Source organism: Quercus suber, unplaced genomic scaffold (genome assembly GCF_002906115.3).
Source record: "Quercus suber isolate HL8 unplaced genomic scaffold, Cork oak 2.0 scaffold_888, whole genome shotgun sequence".
NCBI lineage: Eukaryota > Viridiplantae > Streptophyta > Magnoliopsida > Fagales > Fagaceae > Quercus > Quercus suber.
The window spans coordinates 12,778-31,645 of record NW_027070315.1 but is presented as its reverse complement, the minus strand read 5'-3'; the positions used below and the strand labels follow the sequence as shown (position 1 = coordinate 31,645).

Sequence of the window (18,868 nt, the reverse complement as noted above, 5' to 3'; positions counted from 1 at the left end):
ATCAAAATTCTCCTCAATAATAGGAAAGACAAGAACAATTGAACAAAAAAAAAAAAAAAAAGGGTAGTAAAAGTCAATCAAACAATAAACAACATGCATTGAACGTTATCCTACACTACACCCCCACCGCACCAAATCCTCCACTCCTCGCTCCTTACTTTTTCACAACCTTCAAAACGTTCACAACTCCCATTCATATTTCCTCTTTGGCTATTCTCCAAATCTCTTTCTCTCTCTACATCGATCACAACGAGACACAGACTCAGACTCAGACTCTGACTCTCTCTCTCTAAAAAAAATCGTATCGTTTCGGCGATTCGTTCCTATCTCCGATCTTCTCAAACTCTCTCTCTTCGCTCTCCCTATATTCCTAACCCTAACTCACTGAGTCTATCAACTCGGAGAAGCACCACCACCACTGTCGAAAATCGAAGTAAAGAGAGAGAATTTCACAGATTCATTGAGCTTCAACCTTTCAGCTATTTAAGGTAATGATAAGATCGTACTTTGAATTCAAGCTCTTTTTTTTAAAATTTTTTTTATTACTTCTCAATTGGCTTCGCGATCCGAATTACAATTTGTTTTTATTTTTTTTTTTAAAACTTTGCTCTCTGTTTGGTTCCCGAGAAAATCTGAAGGAAAATCAAACCTGTTTCAGTAAAGCAATTAAGTAGTAAACACAATTTCACTTCACTTGCTTTAATTACTGATTTCAGTTTCTATTTTCGGTTATTCATCTGCTAAATCCGGAAAATGTATCACGCATATATATACAAATTTAGGTTTTTATTTATTTATTTATTTATTGTAGAACTATTTTGCTTTTGCTGTGCATTTGATTTCTAATTGCTTATAGTGTGTTGGAGATTCTATAATTATGTTATAATCATTTGTGGTTAGGAGGTCATATTCGATGTGTTTTTCTTTTGAGTGTGTTGCTTTTTGCTGTACGTTGACTGTGTGAATTGCTTTTAGGTTTCTATTTGTTTACGTAATTGTTGGTTGTTAGGGTCTTAGTGATAATGCTTGTGCTGAAACCAAAAAGGTCGTACCTAGTGTACAAAGCTCTCACTTTTGCGGGGTTTGGAGAGTTGATTGGTAGGCAATCTTACCTGTAATATCATTTTTGGAGAGTCTAATTTCCAGGCTTGAACCTGCAAATCACTTGCCATGGCATGTGATATTTGCCTTTGTAATAATTTGGAGAATTTGGAGGGTTTGTGGTTTTGTTAGACTGGTAATGGTTTGTTTGTTTCTCTTCACGATGTAGGTTTTTATTGGAACTTTGAAGGGTCTCTTTGTGGGTAGCTCCCATCATAGAAAGGTAATGTCTTGTATTCTTTAGCAAACTATAATGTTGTGTGGTTTTGAGTTTTTGAAGTTTAGGTAGGAGGTTTATGTCACTATTTTACTTATCAAAAAAGAAAAAAAAGTTAGCTAGCAGGTGTAGAGAAGGACATTGAGGAGTGGTGATTTTTTAATCGTTGGATGTGATGTTGTTATGCAATAAGTGGTTCTGCTTTGGCTTCGGCCAGACATCATTCTACTCTATCTGTGTGTGTGAGAGGGTGCCTGGGTGTGTGCAGGGGCTTTCATATACATACATACAAGTTTGAAACTTGTAGAAGCAAGTGTATGTTCAAACATACAAGCAGTTGAAGAAAAGCTTAGTTGGTGTGGGAATCTTTGAGTATGTGAGAAGAAAGAGGGATGGGGTTGGGGGTGGGGAGAATGGTGGAGGAGAAGTCCTGGTTTTGAGGATGTTTCACTGAAGATCAGTAAAGTAATGGTTGTTTATGATAAGCTGCCTGCAGGTTTTGAGCCAATAGAAACTTTTTTTGGTGAAAATCCGAACTCTTGGATACAGGCTGGAGTGTTTCACCATTTATTGCATTTTATTTTGGAAATTTTTGTGGTGAAGGTGTAAGTTGGAGATGTTTTATATGAGACAAAATCATCTATGCCACATTCAAATATATATAAGGGTACAATTTCAAGGTATTGAACCAAATAAAGCAGGACAAGACAGTGTCATTAACAATAAAAACCAAACCAAGGCTCCCACAACAGACATTGAAGGATGGCAGAGCTACATAAAAGACCAGTTTAGGCTTAACCATGTCACATGCATACAGAATCATGAAGCCATTCAAGCCAAAAGCTTTGCTCAGTGACGTAATTCATGCAGTCAGTTTTGACAGAAGCAGGATGTTTTTCCTTGAATGAGTCAGATGTCCCAGAAGTAGGAGTTTATATTCAACTGAAGATTTAAAGTTTTGGTAATAAGAGTTTGGGCTTAAATTAAATTGGTGATGGGAACTGGTATTACGAAATATGTGTCAACAAGATCTATAAGGTTTCTTTTTTTGTCTTAATGATCTTGGATAACATACAGGGATGTACATTGGTCTATAATAAGGGAATTTTCTAGCTTCATCCAAGAGTATGGTATATGTTGGTTGGGTAGCTGCCTCATATAATATTTCTGTCCATTCTTTCCATTTTGTAGGAGAATCCCCTTTTGGCCAGTATTATTTAGTTGAAAGTTATTTTCTCAGATTTCGTGATTTAGGAGTCCTTAGTTGGAGAGTTTACTTATTGTATTTTTCCCTGTATTTTAATCACATCAATTTGGTCTGGCAGTCCTCGTTCATCTATTTTTCATGAAACAGCTAACCACATGTTCCACTATTATTCTGTTTCTTTTTGTGCACAATTTTTAATTGATATTGCAGTAAAAAGACTTTTAACTGATTTCAGACCCTCTTTTTGTGTGTGTGTGTGTGTGTGTGTCTAGGTCAAAGGTTGTTGCTGGCAATGAATCTGCAACAAGCTGTACAGCCTAAATTATCTGCTAATGGATTTGGCCGTCGAAGAGGCGAGAGAGAAGTAGGGACTAGGACGGAGAGTAAATCGCAGTCTGGAAAATCAAATCCCAGCAGATCAACAAATACAGGTAAACTTTTTAGACCTGGATTGTATTTAGTAGTACATTACATTCTCCTTTCTCATAGTGGATGGTATAGGGGCAATGGCTGGCTACAAAATCGGCGGTTATGGGAGTCCTTCACGTGACCGGGTAGTATATGTAACAACTTGTCTCATTGGGCATCATGTGGAAGTTCAGGTGAAAGATGGGTCTATATACTCTGGAATATTTCATGCAACAAATGCTGCTGAAAAAGATTTTGGTATGTTTTTTTGGATTTGATTTTGTTGAAGAGATTATGTGTTCGACTTGTAGTGTTGTAAACCAGATGTAGTTTGTAAATTCCATTAATTCTTTTCTAAAACACTTGCAATTTGCTTTGGCAAGTGTCTTCTTTAACATTTACTTGCTTGTAACTTTCAGGAATTACCTTGAAAATGGCACACTTGATAAAGGATGGTTCTTTACGGGGACAGAGGGCTGCTGCAGACTCTGTTAGCAAGGCTCCTATAAAGATTTTAATTATACCTTCCAAGGATTTTGTACAAGTTTCTGCAAAGGTTCTGCTGCATTCTTGTATTTGAAACTCTGCAGCCTTAAATGTGGTTTCTACTAAATGATTCAATAAGTTGATATGTAGTTGTTTTTATCAAAATACTTAATAATTTGTTACAATGATAGCAAGGATATGGTCTTGTTGCAGTTAAAGAGAAATAGCTGTCTTGCATTAGATTAGTGGCTAAGTTTTTATTTATCTTTCGCCATTAATATTTAACTGGGTTGTTTGTTGATGTTGCCAGGGGGTGGCAGTAACCAAGGAAGAGTTATCACAAGAATTCCAACGTGAAATACAGCAGGAGCTTATGCTGGACTCCAACATATCACATTCTCGACATGTTGAGTTGGAGAGAGAACTGAAACCCTGGGTTCCTGATGAAAATTATCCACAGTGTCCTGAACTGGACAATATATTTGATGGCCAATGGAATAGGTTGTTATAATAAATATTTCTTTCCCCAAATATCTTGGTAATTGTTCTGCAGTTCTAATAACTTCTCTCCTTGAGTAGGATCACCTGTGAGAACTTTTAAATTTTTATTAGCAGCATTTCTTCATTTGTTTCTGGCCCTTGAACCTCTTCCATTTAATTTCTAAATGGTGGTTTAGTATATCTTTTTTTCATTGGCTTATTTTGGTTAAAAATTGGCTGTACAAAAGTACAATTTTACCGAGATATTATTCTTTAAACATTCATTTGGTGGAATGAAGTGCACCCATTTAAATAATATCAGACGTACAGCACACATTCACACGATCTCTCTCTCCGTCTCTCTCTCACACACACAGACAAACATTCATCAATCCTCCTCCATTTGTTCCCATCACTCATATAAAATCGTTACTTAACGATGTAAAGCAAAACTAATTGGATAGCCATGCCCTTGTTGGAGGGAGCAATAGGCTCTAGGTGCTTCAAGGACCAATTTGTGTGTGCGTATATATATTATATTATATTATACGTACATATATTGATTGTAGTCTTTCTAAAACTTATGTTTGTGTAACTGATAATTTTTGTATTATTTTTTCCTAGGGGCTGGGATCAGTTTGAAATCAATGAGACATTATTTGGAGTAAAAAGCACCTTTCACACTCTTAATACATACATGTTTTCATTTATCTATCTTCCTCCATTTGTTCCTATCGCTCATATTAAATTGTTACTTAATGATTCAAAATGAAACTAATTGGTTAGCTATGCCCTTGTTTGAGGTAGCAATAGGCTCTGGGCGCTACAAGTACCAATGCGTGTGCACATGCATGCGCATGTGTGTGTTATAGATGTACACACATATATAATTATTGAGTGTGATCTTTCTATTACTTATATTTGCGGTGACTGATAATTTTTGTATTATTTTCTTCCTAGGGACTGGAACCAGTTTGAAACCAATGAAACATTATTTGGAGTAAAAAGCACCTTTGATGAGGAACTTTATACAACAAAACTTGAGAGAGGTCCTAAGATGGAAGAGTTGGAAAAGAAAGCCTCAAGAATTGCTAGAGAAATTGAGGGTGAGGAAACCCAAGATCTTCATTTAGCGGAGGTGAGGTTAATCTAGCATAAATTTCTTTGTTTTAAAACTTTTTCCTTTGTTAATCAGCTCTCCAAATTCCTTAAATATTTCATGCTGATTTGTTCAAACAGGAGAGAGGCATTCACTTTCATGAAGATTTTGATATCGATGAGGAGACTAAATTCTCTTCTGTCTATAGGGGTAAGGGGGTTGATGATAGTGGGTATGGAGATATTGAGGATATATTGTCGGATTCACATAACACTGAAACTTTTGGTAGTTTATCCATTGAGAAAAACAATGATGGAGCTCGGTTGTCATCAAGCTTTTGCTCTAAGGTGGTTCCTTGTTATTCTCTGTCAAATATAAGCTATTTTACTTGCTGTTGTAATATGACTATGATTTTTGCTCATTTATACTTAATCTGATTATATTAGATCAACTATGGACCTCTTGTTCGTTAGGTGATTTCATTGGGATGTTATCAAACTGCTTATATGCTGCTTATTTATTTTAGGGGGCGGGTTATGACTTATGACTTTTGAGAATCCATGTCATGATAACTCACCTCCACTAAACATGAACACATACTCTCCAATGTGATTTGGACTCCTAAACCTGATCATTGAACTGTTAAAGACCAAATATAAACACCCAATGACATGAGTACTGGAGACAGAAGCCTCAAGGACTGGTTACTATAGCCCATGCCTAGCAGTCTTAGAAAGTAATAAAATTTCCTGGACTCTTAAAACTTAGTTTATCTTTTTCCTTGGGATAAATAATAAATTTTATCAAAACGGAGAGACCTCAAGTACATGGGGTTTATGCGCAAAGTGCTCCTAAAAGAATTACATCTTAGGTGGATCTCAAACTGATGGACAGTACTTACTGAAACAATTTCAAATCTTAGGTGCATCATTCAGTTTTGAAAAAAAAAAAAATTCTTTAGATAATGGCCAATCCTCTTATGAAGCTTGCCATATTATTGGCTTGGTGCTGTCTTGGACTCTTGGTGGCATCAAGTGTAAGGACAAGTGTGCTTGGTGAAATTGAAGCCTTGATGGCTATAATGGGAGTCTTATGCATGTAGCTTACAGATCTGTCCTTCGGAAGGGATTCAAGGGAAGCAGCAGGATGATAGGTAGCATGATAGGTTTGACTTTCTTGATGAAGTTATAACTTATGGATAGATTTGTGCAGTTGATACCGAGTTGAGAGAGAATGATTCTTCAATATTATCTTGATCACTGTGCTACATGTGGTCTCTAGTTTGCTTTGTTTAGACAAGTGTTTGGCTGCATACGGCGACTAACGCTTGTAATGGAGAACATCCAATGAGCTCCAGTACAAATGGCTCATCCTCTCCTTATGGTATAGGGTCGAGGGCAAGGTTGTAGAAAATTAAAAAAGGTGGGGGGGGGGGGGTGGGGTTGAGAATATATGAGCTCTGTCTCTTTTGTATATCTGGAAGTTAATTACAATGGTGAGGCAGCACTTAATTTTGCTTAAATAACCATTACTTTGAAGAATGCATAGTGACTGGTATTTGGTACCCTATAGAAGTGATTGCAATTGAATGAATGTATTTGCTGAAAACATGGGATGGTTTCCCCTGAAACATGCTTCTATCATCCTGTATGCTTATTCTATTTGGAAGGTTCTTTAGTGGCTGGGTAGTACTATGATTTTGCATAAATCATCATTACTCAGAGGAATACGTAGTGCCTGGTGTTGGGTTTTATTTTTAATAGAAGTGATTGCAATCCAATGAATTTCTTTTTCTCAAACCATTGTATAGTTTATCCTGAAACATGCTTTTATCATCTTGTATTCTGAGTCTATCTTATCTTGAAATCAATATCTTCAAATCTTCATTATGGTGTTTGAAATCTTAATTCAATGCGTATATAGCTTACGTTTGTCTGTTTTGTCATTGTTTCAAAGAGTTACCAAATGTATTTGTGGTGTTTGGCTACCCATAACGTCTTTAAGGAAAATGTGTTTTGGGCATGCAGGATCAAGCACAGTCTTCCCAGTCAAGTACTGGCTTGGATTTAAGCCGCACTGGTTCTTATGATCATGCTAAACAGCTGGCATCCGAATTTCCTTTTAAAAGCGTCCCTGCTTCAGAAAGTGAAAACAGGTTTTTGTTGATTTTGCTAGTTAATTGTTATTTACTTGTTTCCTTGAGAAATTAATGCCATGTGGCTTTGCTTTTCCTAGAATGCATTTCCTTAATCAAATTCTTTATTTAAAAATTGCAGGATCCAGGAAAATTCAATCAGTGATCAACATGGACTCAATAATAATGCCAAGGAATTGGCAGAGAAGCAGACGGTGAACTGAAATTCCTTAATATGCTTTTTCTCATGGTAACTTAAGAGTGCCTCATTTGATTGCTTTTAACATACATGTTTGTGTTTCTGTTTATTCTAATGCAGTTAGCTGAAGATGCTCAATTGTCAAAGCCTGAGGGTGAGTGAAATTTCTTGTCTGTATGCATGCCAACTATTGATTCCAAATACCGTTAATTCTTATCTGGCTACTTAACTTTAAGAAGAAAATACCAGCATATAGTTATGCATGGAACTATATCAATGAGATATTTATGTTTATTTTTTAAATGACTTACGCAACTAAGATGCAAGTTACACCATCTATGTTTGGGATGGTTTTTATTTTAGTTCTGTAATGTTTAAAATTTATGATTTTAGTGCCTAACATGTAACACCTTTTTGAATTTCATCATTCTGTCTATTCCCATTAATAACGTGGCTATTAAATGTCATATAAGCCTGCAATCTCCATGATTGATCCAATTAACATGTCATTTCATTTAAAAATGCACATCACTAAATTAAAAAAATTCGCTAATTACCCCAAAAAGTAGAGAAACTAAAAAAAATTCTAAAAAACGAAGTTGTTCTCCCTGCTCTCTCCTTGCACCTCCTCTTGTCCTTTCTCTTCTCCACTCTACCTGATTTATTCTGCTCTGCTTCTCATGATCATGCTAACCAGTCCAACTTTGTTTTCTTTGGCATCAATGCCCTCTCTCTCTTCTGCCTTGTTGCTTGTCACATCTCCCTCTCTCGCTTCCACTTGATACGATGCTGCCTTTTGGGCTTCTTGTCAAGCCACGACTTCTGGTGAGTGAAATCGTGGGCTTCAACTTCTTGTTTGGCGAAGAGTAAAGTGACTTTGGAGTACTTGAGCTCCTTAGAATTGCCTTCCGTGTAGAAAATCTCGAAGAAAGATGTGCTGTACGATCTGACTGTCCTGACAAAAACCCCAAAGCTAATTATCCCTTTCTGTCCAGAACTGCCTTTTCTGGTTATTTTTGGGATTCTTATAATGATTGTGAAACTGTTTCCTTCTTTCTTGTGGAGTTTGTTTTGTTGCTGCAAAAAGCAAGGAAATGAAATTTTTATGGAGTTCTCATTTCTTGGGTTTTTTGTTGGTGTTTGGGTATTTGGCTTGTATTATGTGATGGAGTTTGTAAAGGTAACTCTGAATTTCAATTATTGTTTTAGATTATGTTTTGAAAATTTTTGTTTGCCTTTGTTTTCTGAAACACGATGAGGAAGAGTACTGTTTTTTAGGTTTATTGTCTTTTTTTGTGATTTTTCTTTTGAGTTCATTGTTCTCTTGGTCTTCTTCATCTTTTTTTACCCTCCTGTTTGCCTTGTTTGCATATATATATATATATATATATCAATTGAGTTTAGGTTTTTTCTTCAGTTTATGTAAATTTTTTTTTTTTTGGTTGGAACTCATTTCAAATATTCAATTTGGTCTGGATCATTCCCTGACCGAATCAAATTATCATCTGCAAACAATAGATAGGAAATTATAAATGGCTCAGTTAGTTGAATTGGCATGGCTTAACTTTAATTGGACCAAGTAATGCACATTGCAAGCATAGGTGGAACTTAACTGCCACATCATTAACATAAATATATGGATGGATGAAATTCGAAACGGTGTCAACAGTTAGTTTTAAAATCAAAATCTTAAAACATTTGGGACTAAAATCAAAAACACCCCATACATTGAGGGTGTAACTTTCACTGTATGGATTCCCATTTTACTTGGTTTTTGTGTGTAGTTTTTTTTTTTTTTTTTTTTTGGGGGGGGGGGGGGTTGTCCTGCACTTACTAAAATTCTTTCCCTTGTAATACCTTCTGCATAATTGTGGCTTCTGTGGTTTCAAGCATAGCCTGTAAAGTATGGTACATTGTTACACTGGGTGATGCCAAAGATAGTGGTTGAGCTCCTAGCATGTTGGCAAGGAAAATTTGGTCACCATCGTAATAGAGTTATGTGGATGGCTGTCCCTCATTGTTTGATGTGGTGCATTTGGCAGGAGAGAAACAACCAGTGTTTTGAAGATTATGAAAGGACAATAGGCGACTTAAAACTTTTCTTCTTTAAAACACTATCGGATTGGATGTCTATCATAGGAAGTCATTCTAATTTTTTGGTTTATGATTTGATGGATGCTTGTAATTTGTGTATTTGATTGTTCTGGTCCCCTATTGTTTATACTTGGGTGACTCCTTTTTATGACTTTGAATAAAATTTTCTTTACTTATAAAATAAAATGAAAAAAACAAAAAAAAAAAAGAAAAAGAAAAAAGAAAAACTATGGTACATTGTTTAATGATGTAGATCCATGGTTAAAGCATGAAAATAATGTCCACAGGATATTTATAACTACTATTTACATGACTTTTGCAGTCTGGATTTTCCTTTTACTGAATTGCTTTTTTAAGAGGGAGCCTACTTTAATATTTATTTCTTTTGCTTACTGACCTTTGTGCCCCTGTCAGCTATTTATTCTTCTGCATACTGCATGATTGTTGCTTATGCAATTTTAAACATTCTGTTTACTATTGCATATTGTCTAATGTAGATTCACAGTCATCGCTTAATGAGAAGAAAGACAGCTCTGATAAAGGGGGTATATCTGCTAATGCCACCGCTTATGCTACATCATATGGTGTTCTATCTAAGAGTCATGAAAAGACAAGTTATGGTGAACCATCTGATGGTGTGGCATCTAGCAAAGTGCATGGAGAACCCCAATCTTTACACTCTCGTGGACGACCTGGTAGTTCTGCATCATCCAGTTCAGATTATGCAGGTGGTGTCTCGGCTTCTAGTGGACCTGGTTTATCACCAAGCTCATCAATGGGTTCGTTATCCTCTGAAAAGTCAACTTTGAATCCCCATGCTAAGGTATTATTGATTAGACCTTGTATGTTTTTATTGCACAGTTGATATTAGGAAATGCAGTAGGGTAAAAGCATACATCATTGTTAAGAGATATATAAGATTGTTAGGATCCTCTCTTCCTCTTAATATTTATTTTGCTCTCTTCCTAATTACGGTGTTTTCCACTGTTTTTTCAATTTTGATATCAGGAATTCAAACTCAATCCTAATGCAAAGAGTTTCATACCGTCTCAAATTCCTGTTAGGCCTCAGTCCCCAGTCTCTGATGGTTCATTCTATTTTCAACCAAACGTCTCTGCTGTACCACATATGCCTGGCATGCCTGTGGGCATTGGAGTAAGTGTAACAAAAGAATGATTTATGAAATACATTAGGATAGGTATTAATTGTAAATTTGTTCTATACATTTAGTTCCACTTGTTTATTCTTATGGTTACTTCATGGTTTTAACAGATTGGACCTTCGTTTCCTGGACACCAGCCTGTTATATATCCACAGGTTCCACCGACACCACCGCCATATTTTCATGCTAATGGCCCTCAGGTGCGACATTGTCTATAAGTTCTTGTGGGATTCTGCACAGGGATTCTTGTTTGTGTGTTATATATTAGTACACAAATGTAACTTCTTGATATTGATGACCTGTATCTATCTATCTATATGCAGTATCCGCAGATGCTTCACCCTAGGCAAGTCTTGTACATGCAAAACTATCAACATGTAAGTCATTCTAATCATATTCTGAACTATTGTAATCTAGATTGTTTAAGAATTTATATTTTCTTGTTGAGTGCTAATTTTAAATATTTCTTTGCGTATAAAGAAGCTACTCCTATATCTTATTTGTTTCCTGAAGCAACAATGCTTTCGGAAAAGGAACATGCATAATCAGTCCACCTGCTTTGTTCTCTAATTGGAAGCACTGGATTTCCCTTTTTTTTTTTTTAAGTAAAAAAAAAAAAAACGAAGTTTCCTCGAAATTGGTTTGTAAAAAGCTCCTACAATCTGTTAGGTTTTAAAATAGACCACATCTCTCATGCTTAAAGTCGCATAATTTTTCACATCACTTACAGCAGTTATGTCACTTGCTCCCTTGGTGAACCCACTGTCTCTCTCTCTCTCTCTCTCAAAAGCACTACCAGGATACCAAAAATATTTTCTCAAATACCCATGTTGATCAAGTTTTAGATTAATTGTTAAATGATCGAAATCACCATTTCCCAACACTAAGCTTTTGGGAGAATTGGTATTCTATCATGGTAGAAGTGCAGGTGGTCTTAAGTTTGTATCCTGTTACCTTCCATTTAAAAATTAAAAATCCTATGTGTTGGGTCCCATTTAAGGAGTCTTTTAAGTCCACAACTTTGGAGGAGTGTTAGAATAATGGTTAAATGATTAACTTCACCATTTATTAACAGCTTAAGCTTTGGGGATAGTTGGTAATTTATTAATAAGCTAAGTCCCATTAAATTCTGAGATAAGAACTCTGTAAACAGAGCCCAACTGTGTTGCACGTCAGCAGCAATGTTGTACTCATATGGAGTCCGTTTACAGTTTGATTGATTAATAACATCTCTCTTGGAATTTCTCAATGATCTGGTGCTGCTAATTGACTCCTAGATCTATTCTCTCTTGCTTGGTGTTGACTCCTAGGTTTGTTTTCTCTTGATTGGTGTTGACTCCAAGCAAGTGTAGGTGCTAACTCCTAGTTTATCTATCCTTTATTTTATATTTCTCAATTTTATTTCTGTATCATTTTGGTTGTCACCATTTGAAACCTAGGTGAGAACGATAACGTAGTCATCACATTAGTCAACGCTGTGCCAAGAGACTGTAGCTGCGTATTGCAGTCTGGAGTTTTAGAAGGAAATTCCCTTGGAGAATTTTGAATAAATCATAGATTTAGCATATAAGGAGTATTTGGCCTATTTTTTATATATTAAAATTTGGTATAGTTTTTGTGGAGTTAATGCCAAGTTAGAATTTTGGTGAGACACTCTAGAATCTAAAGGCTTTTGATTAAGTGGGACTAAAATAGAGTACATGGAATGTAAGCTTAGTAAATGTAGAAATAGAGAGAGAGATGATTAGACTTGATGGTCAAGAGATACTAAAGAGCGATAGCTTTCGATATCTTGGATCAATAATTCATAAAGATGAAGAGATTGAAGGTGGAAATACATGGAAAGATAGGATTCTAAATTAGAAATTTGCTTAAAGATGGGGTAGCCCCTATGCTGATGACACTATCTTATTCTGTGATGCTTCCAGGGAACAATTATTATATGTAAGAATGGTGTTGATTTTCTTTGAAGCTATCACAAGTTTGAAAGTCAATGTCAGTAAGAGTGAGATTGTGCCAGTAGGTGAGGTAGGTAATTTACATGCTCTAGCTCGTGTGTTATGTTGTTGGGTGGGAAATCTACCTATGAATTACTTGGGTATCCTCTTGGGCACATTACAAGGATCCCTCGATATGGAATTCAATTCTAGAAAAAAATGGAAGGGAGACTTTCTGGGTGGAAACAATTATATTTGTCCAAGGGTAGTAGACTTACTTTGTTAAAGAGTACTCTTANTAATTCATAAAGATGAAGAGATTGAAGGTGGAAATACATGGAAAGATAGGATTCTAAATTAGGAAATTTGCTTAAAGATGGGGTAGCCCCTATGCTGATGACACTATCTTATTCTGTGATGCTTCCAGGGAACAATTATTTATATGTAAGAATGGTGTTGATTTTCTTTGAAGCTATCACAAGTTTGAAAGTCAATGTCAGTAAGAGTGAGATTGTGCCAGTAGGTGAGGTAGGTAATTTACATGCTCTAGCTCGTGTGTTATGTTGTTGGGTGGGAAATCTACCTATGAATTACTTGGGTATCCTCTTGGGCACATTACAAGGATCCCTCGATATGGAATTCAATTCTAGAAAAAAATGGAAGGGAGACTTTCTGGGTGGAAACAATTATATTTGTCCAAGGGTAGTAGACTTACTTTGTTAAAGAGTACTCTTTCGAGCCTTCCTACTTCTTTTTTATCATTGTTCACTATTCCTCAAGTTGTAGCGGCCAGATTGGAAAAGATACAAAGGAATTTCCCTTGGGGACTACTGATGAAGTCTTTAAATATTCTTTAGTCGCATGGGATAATGTTTGTTTACCGATGGAGGAAGGTGTTTTGGGGGTGGGTTGTTTAATCAAGCCTTGCTTGGTAAGTGGTGATGGTGCTTTGGGAAAGAAGTTCACAGGTTATGGTGTCAAGTTATGGCAACCAAATATGGAGTGGATCGTGGGGGCTGGTGTACTAGGGATGTTCGAGGGGCTTATGGCTGTGGAATGTGGAAGAATATTAGAGCAGGAGTTGAGAGTTTCTTTAGACAGGTGGAGTATGCTGTGGGCAAAGGTCATTGTATTCGTTTTTGGTACAAACCTTGGTGTGGGCCTCTTCCTCTAAAGGATCTTTATCCAAATCTTTTTGCTCGTGTTGTTTCCAAAGAAGCTTGGATTTCTGATTCGGTTGTTTCTAATTTTGAAGGGCATAATAGAAGCTGGAATTTATATTTCCATCAAGCTTTTCATGAAAGGGAGGTAGAGAGAGCATGTTCTCTGCTTAAGCATCTTACTCCAATATGTCAAGGGGCGAGGGAGATGATACTTTGACTTGGAAGTTGAATCGTTTTGGTGTCTTTGATGTTCAATTTTATTATAATTTGTTAGTTGTTCCCGATGGCTCTCCTTCTATCTCTTTCCCCTAGAAGTGTATTTGGAGTACAGAGGTACCTAAAGGGTGTCTTTCTTTTTATGGACAGCAGCTAGGGCAGTATTCTTACCATTGATAATCTGGTTCTTAGACGTTTACCACTAGTTAATTGGTGTTGCATGTGCCAATGTGATGAGGAAACTGTGGATCATCTTCTACTCCATTGTAAGTTTGTTTATGTCCTGTGGGGTGAAGTTTTTTTTATATTTGGGATCCAGTGGGTGATGCCGAAGACAGTAACCTCCCCTTCTTTTTGGCTTGTGGAATTGGCTAGGGAAGCATTCCTCTAATATTTGGAATATGGTTCCAACTTGTTTGACGTGGTTAATTTGGTGGGAGTGTAATAATCATACTTTTGAAGATATTGTGAGATCAATTGATCTTTTGAAGCCTATACTAGTTGGACCTTATTTCAGTGGGGTAGAACTTGGGGTTTTACACTGTATTTCCATTTCTGAATTTCTTCTTTTGTTTGTATCTCTTCTTGAGGTACTTGTATTTGTTTTAAGTTCAGAGTGTTCACCATTGTGAACATGATGTCATTTTTATGAAATAAATCTTTGATTTCTTATCAACAAAAAAAAAAAAAAAAAGTTTGGAGAACAAAAAATAGCAGTAGTAGAAGTAATAACAAAGGACATCAATTAAGGAAGTAACAAAGAGTATAACTTCATATAGAACCGAACAGATTAAAAGAAAATAATACACGTGGTTAAGTTTGGTTAGGTTGAATATAATATGTTGAATAATATAAGAGAAAATAATATGTTGAATATCCATAACCAACCCCAACATTTTGGGACTATGGCTTTGTTGTAAATTTGGTTAAGTTTTTTGTGGACTTTTTTCTCTAGAAAAGGAAAAAGGACTAGGGACAATATAGCGATTGAGTTGCAAAGATAAGCAAAGGGAGTAGAGTGCTAGTGTTGTAAGTGGGGCATCATGAATTGGTCATCAGATCAGAATAACATTAAATAGATATTGAGTTTCAAAATGACTGTCTCCAATTGAACAGGGGGCATGGGGGAAGATCCTCACTTGTGATGATCTAATTAATGGTGTGTTTGGATGACATGATTTGGGTATTTGGTTTTGGAATTGGGTGATTGATTGAAATCCAAATATCTTGTTTGGACAATTTAAAAAATGTCAAGGATTTGGATTTGACAAATCTACCAAGGATTTTAAACCTTTAAAATGCTTGGATTTGAAATAACTCCTAAAATCGATGGATTTGATCCTCACTTGTGATGATCTAATTAATGGTGTGTTTGGATGACATGATTTGGGTATTTGGTTTTGGATTTGGGTGATTGAAATCCAAATATCTTGTTTGGACAGTTTAAAAAATATCAAGGATTTGGATTTGACAAATCTACCAAGAATTTTAAACCTTTAAAATGCTTGGATTTGAAATAACTCTTAAAATCAATGGATTTGAAATCAAGGCATTTAAAATATTTTAATTTAAAATCCAAATCCAAATCTGTTTCCAAACACAACCTAAGAGATAATCTCATTTAGAGAAGATACACGCTGGTAGGATGGTGTTGTATGTGTTGCTATAGTAGGGAGATAATGGAGCATCTTCTGTTAAACTGTAGTAGTGTTGTGTTCACGTTGTTTGGTTGGCGGAATTGGGTAGGCAAGCAGTCTTTGGATATCTAGAACTTGGTCTTATTATTTTTGATGTGGACTTTATGGCAGGAACGTAATTTGTGGTACATTTGAGGATCAACTGATAGAGCTGTTTGCTAGATTGTTTGATTGGTGTCTGACAAGGGGTTTTGCTGATTGTAATTCCATTCCTGAGTTTTTAGAGTTGTATCTTTCTGTACATAATCTTTTGCAATTCTTTAGACTTCTTTGTGTTCACTTTCATTTACGCTATTAAATTAACAATTTCCCTAAAAACTTAAACTATTGGAATATGGTAAATTAAATCATTTAACCACATACTTCTAACACTCCCCCCTCACCTATGAGCCCTTTTAATAAGTGAGAAATTATGGGAACTTAAATGGGAGGTAGAGTGGAGGACATGAATCAAACTTAGGACCTCTTGCTCTGATATTATGTCAAATTATTGATTGTCCCAAAAGCTTAAGCTATTGAGATATAGTAAATATAATCATTTAATCACTTACTTCTAACAAACACGAAGTAATATTATTTTTTTTAAATGCTTATTTAATTATTAAAAAAAAAAAATTAACAGGAACATGTGGACTCTTAAAAACTTGCCACCTAGTGATTTGTAACTCTTACAAACTAGTGTAGAATGAAACTGTCAACTAAAAAACAGAAAAACTGATGCTGATTTACTTTTGGAGTGATACTTTCTGGAATTATTCAGGTTTTTAAAAATTTTAAATTCATTTACCATTTTGTCTAATGTTTCCATACACGAGTAACACAAGTGTTGGAGCAGCTTTTTTGTTCTATAAACATCTAGGACACTTCTTTGCCTTGTAAAATAGGATTGATATTAGGAAGCTAACTGATTCATTTTTACAGGAAATGCAGTACAAAGGACGAGAATTTTAGTTTGTTGGTTGGCTGGAGACGGGGGGGCAGGTTGGGGCTAGAGAGGGTGATTCTTGTATCAAATCGTAGCTTGACAGTGCTTAAATTTTGGTTAAGATGTGAATCTCCAACTCTTTCCCTAATTCTTCATACATCACTATGGTCATAACATGATGGCCTAGGCTCACCTATGTTTTATTGACATTGCGGAAAGGAACCAAAAAAGAAAAGAAAAAAGGAGTCTTCTAATTCAGGAGTCAGGACTGCTTTAGTCAATGAACACCGGTTGTTTTATTTTTATTTATATTTTCCTCTTAAATTCTAACTCTGAAATAATTTATTGTTTATTTGTGTTACATTGTTAGCCATAAATTTGAAATAACGATGCTTTGAAGGAAAGTTATATCAAGTGTCAGTAACTAAGGCAAAAAAAGAAAAAAAGAAAAATGGAAAATGTTATCATTGTGTAGAAAAGTTTAATAATTGGATTTGCTTTTAACAAAGTTATCTTTTCTTTTATAGTTGAATCTTACGTTGAACTGTTGAAGTCTAGTGTTAAAGTTCATACCAACTTAAATTATGCTTTTGATGTGCAACCATCTTTTCAATTTTAGTAAAATATATAATGTTCCCAACTCTGATGTTCCAAAAGTGCCAGGTCAAATATGACCCACTCGGTTTATGACATTATCATGTGTCTCTATAATGTAGTTTCTACAATGACAGGAATTCGATCCTTTTTTAGTGTGTGGGATTTAGCTGTGATGTGCATAGATACATCCTAGAGATTGACAAAATCTGTCACAAACTCCACTTTCTATTGCAAATAATGGCTTCAAAGGTGTGACATTAACGTCTCTGTTTGTCTGCACCTTTCTTTGTTTGTTGCATTCGACAATCATAACCACTATTTTCCTATATTGTATTTGGTAAATTACCTTTTGAACCTTGTATTTTTGGGTTGGTTTCAAATGACAATTTTATAGTCTTTAACAATTTTTTCAAATTAAATTATGAAATTTAAAACTGTTAATTTACAATAAGTTTTATAGGTTTTTTATTAGTTTTGAATCTATATATTTTATAGTTTCTCTAGTTTCAAATCAAACGTGTCTTATTATATCAATTTAAATTAATATGATTTTAAAAGCTCAAGGTTTGATAATACATTAATAGACTCCATAATGTAATAATTCAATTGTTTGGTTATGTTTTTATTATGTAAGTTATTCTTTAAAATGGTCATAATAAATATTCTATCATGAACAAAGTTTCTCTCAAACTAGTTTGAAGAGAAATTCTTCAAACTTCTTATATATCTTTTTTTTAATGTGAATTTTGAAAATCGAACTATTAAATTTTATATTCTTTATATTCTTAACATACATACTAAGTTTCATTCAAATTGGATGTTATTTGTTATTCTATTAATAAATTTATTTTTTATATACAGTTTTATATCACAAATACTTGAAATTTTTACACTTATTTGAAGACATAGCAATTAATCTTTGATCTTCTTAAAATTTTGCAAGCATGAAAGATATAATAAGAACATACAATCTAACGGTTAGATTTTTAAAATTTATACCCAATATAAAAATATATAAAGAATCTCCAAATCAAAATTCATATCCAATATAAAAATATATAAAGAATTTTTAAACTAGTTTGGAGAGAAACATTATCTTCTATCACGGTGTCACCTACTTAATAGCAATGGAATTGAGAATCCCTAAAAACCCCTAGGCACGCACAACAGCCATTCTCAAGTTCTCTCTGTGGACAACACATATTTGTGGCTTCACTTTCTCTGCTAAATTTTTCAGACTTCGTTTCGGAGGAACGCACTTGCTTTTAGAAATTAGATGGCATATTCTTTTATTTTTTGGCAAGTTCTTACTTCTTATTAGTTCTTCGTTGAAAGATATCACCGTAACATCAAAAGGGGAAGACACCACTTGCATGCTAGATGGCATGGGTTTCTTCTTTACAATTTGATTTATTATTATTTTTTAAATGAAAAACCATACCCAATGATAGTTTTAATAATATTATAAAATAGAAAAGAGTAACTTTAAGCAACATTATACTTCTTAATAACTTTTTATTAAATTCATATTTTAAAAATGATATCATTGAATTATATATTTTATATGTACTTAACGTGCATGTCAATTTTCATGGTAGTCAAATGTTATTTACTATTCAATCCATAAACTTTTTTTTTATGTATTATTTTAAAGTACAAAAACTTTAATTTAAACAATTGATTGATGACAAGACTATTGATCTTTGATTACCTTGAAATTTTGCAAGCATAAAGAATTTATGAAGA

At 34.7% G+C, this 18,868-nt stretch overlaps 1 protein-coding gene across 3 annotated transcripts; it reads left to right on the top strand.

The window, feature by feature from the left end:
- Positions 1 to 183: 183 nt before the first annotated feature.
- LOC112012894 (polyadenylate-binding protein-interacting protein 4) lies at positions 184 to 16,933 on the top strand. 3 transcript variants are annotated; one of them, XM_065768116.1, is made up of 16 exons: positions 184 to 488; positions 1,271 to 1,324; positions 2,798 to 2,956; positions 3,027 to 3,191; positions 3,353 to 3,489; positions 3,730 to 3,920; positions 4,860 to 5,037; positions 5,139 to 5,348; positions 7,026 to 7,153; positions 7,275 to 7,347; positions 7,452 to 7,485; positions 9,923 to 10,248; positions 10,434 to 10,580; positions 10,698 to 10,787; positions 10,911 to 10,964; positions 16,522 to 16,933. In XM_065768116.1, the coding sequence occupies exons 3-16, from the start codon at positions 2,818 to 2,820 to the stop codon at positions 16,549 to 16,551; spliced, it is 1,902 nt and encodes a 633-aa protein (XP_065624188.1). In that variant the 5' UTR covers positions 184 to 488; positions 1,271 to 1,324; positions 2,798 to 2,817; the 3' UTR covers positions 16,552 to 16,933. The 3 variants fall into 3 exon arrangements, with proteins under 3 accessions (XP_065624188.1, XP_065624189.1, XP_023901033.2); XM_024045265.2 differs by having other exon boundaries at positions 186 to 488; positions 5,139 to 5,345; XM_065768117.1 differs by lacking the exon at positions 1,271 to 1,324.
- The last annotated feature ends 1,935 nt before the right edge of the window (positions 16,934 to 18,868 follow it).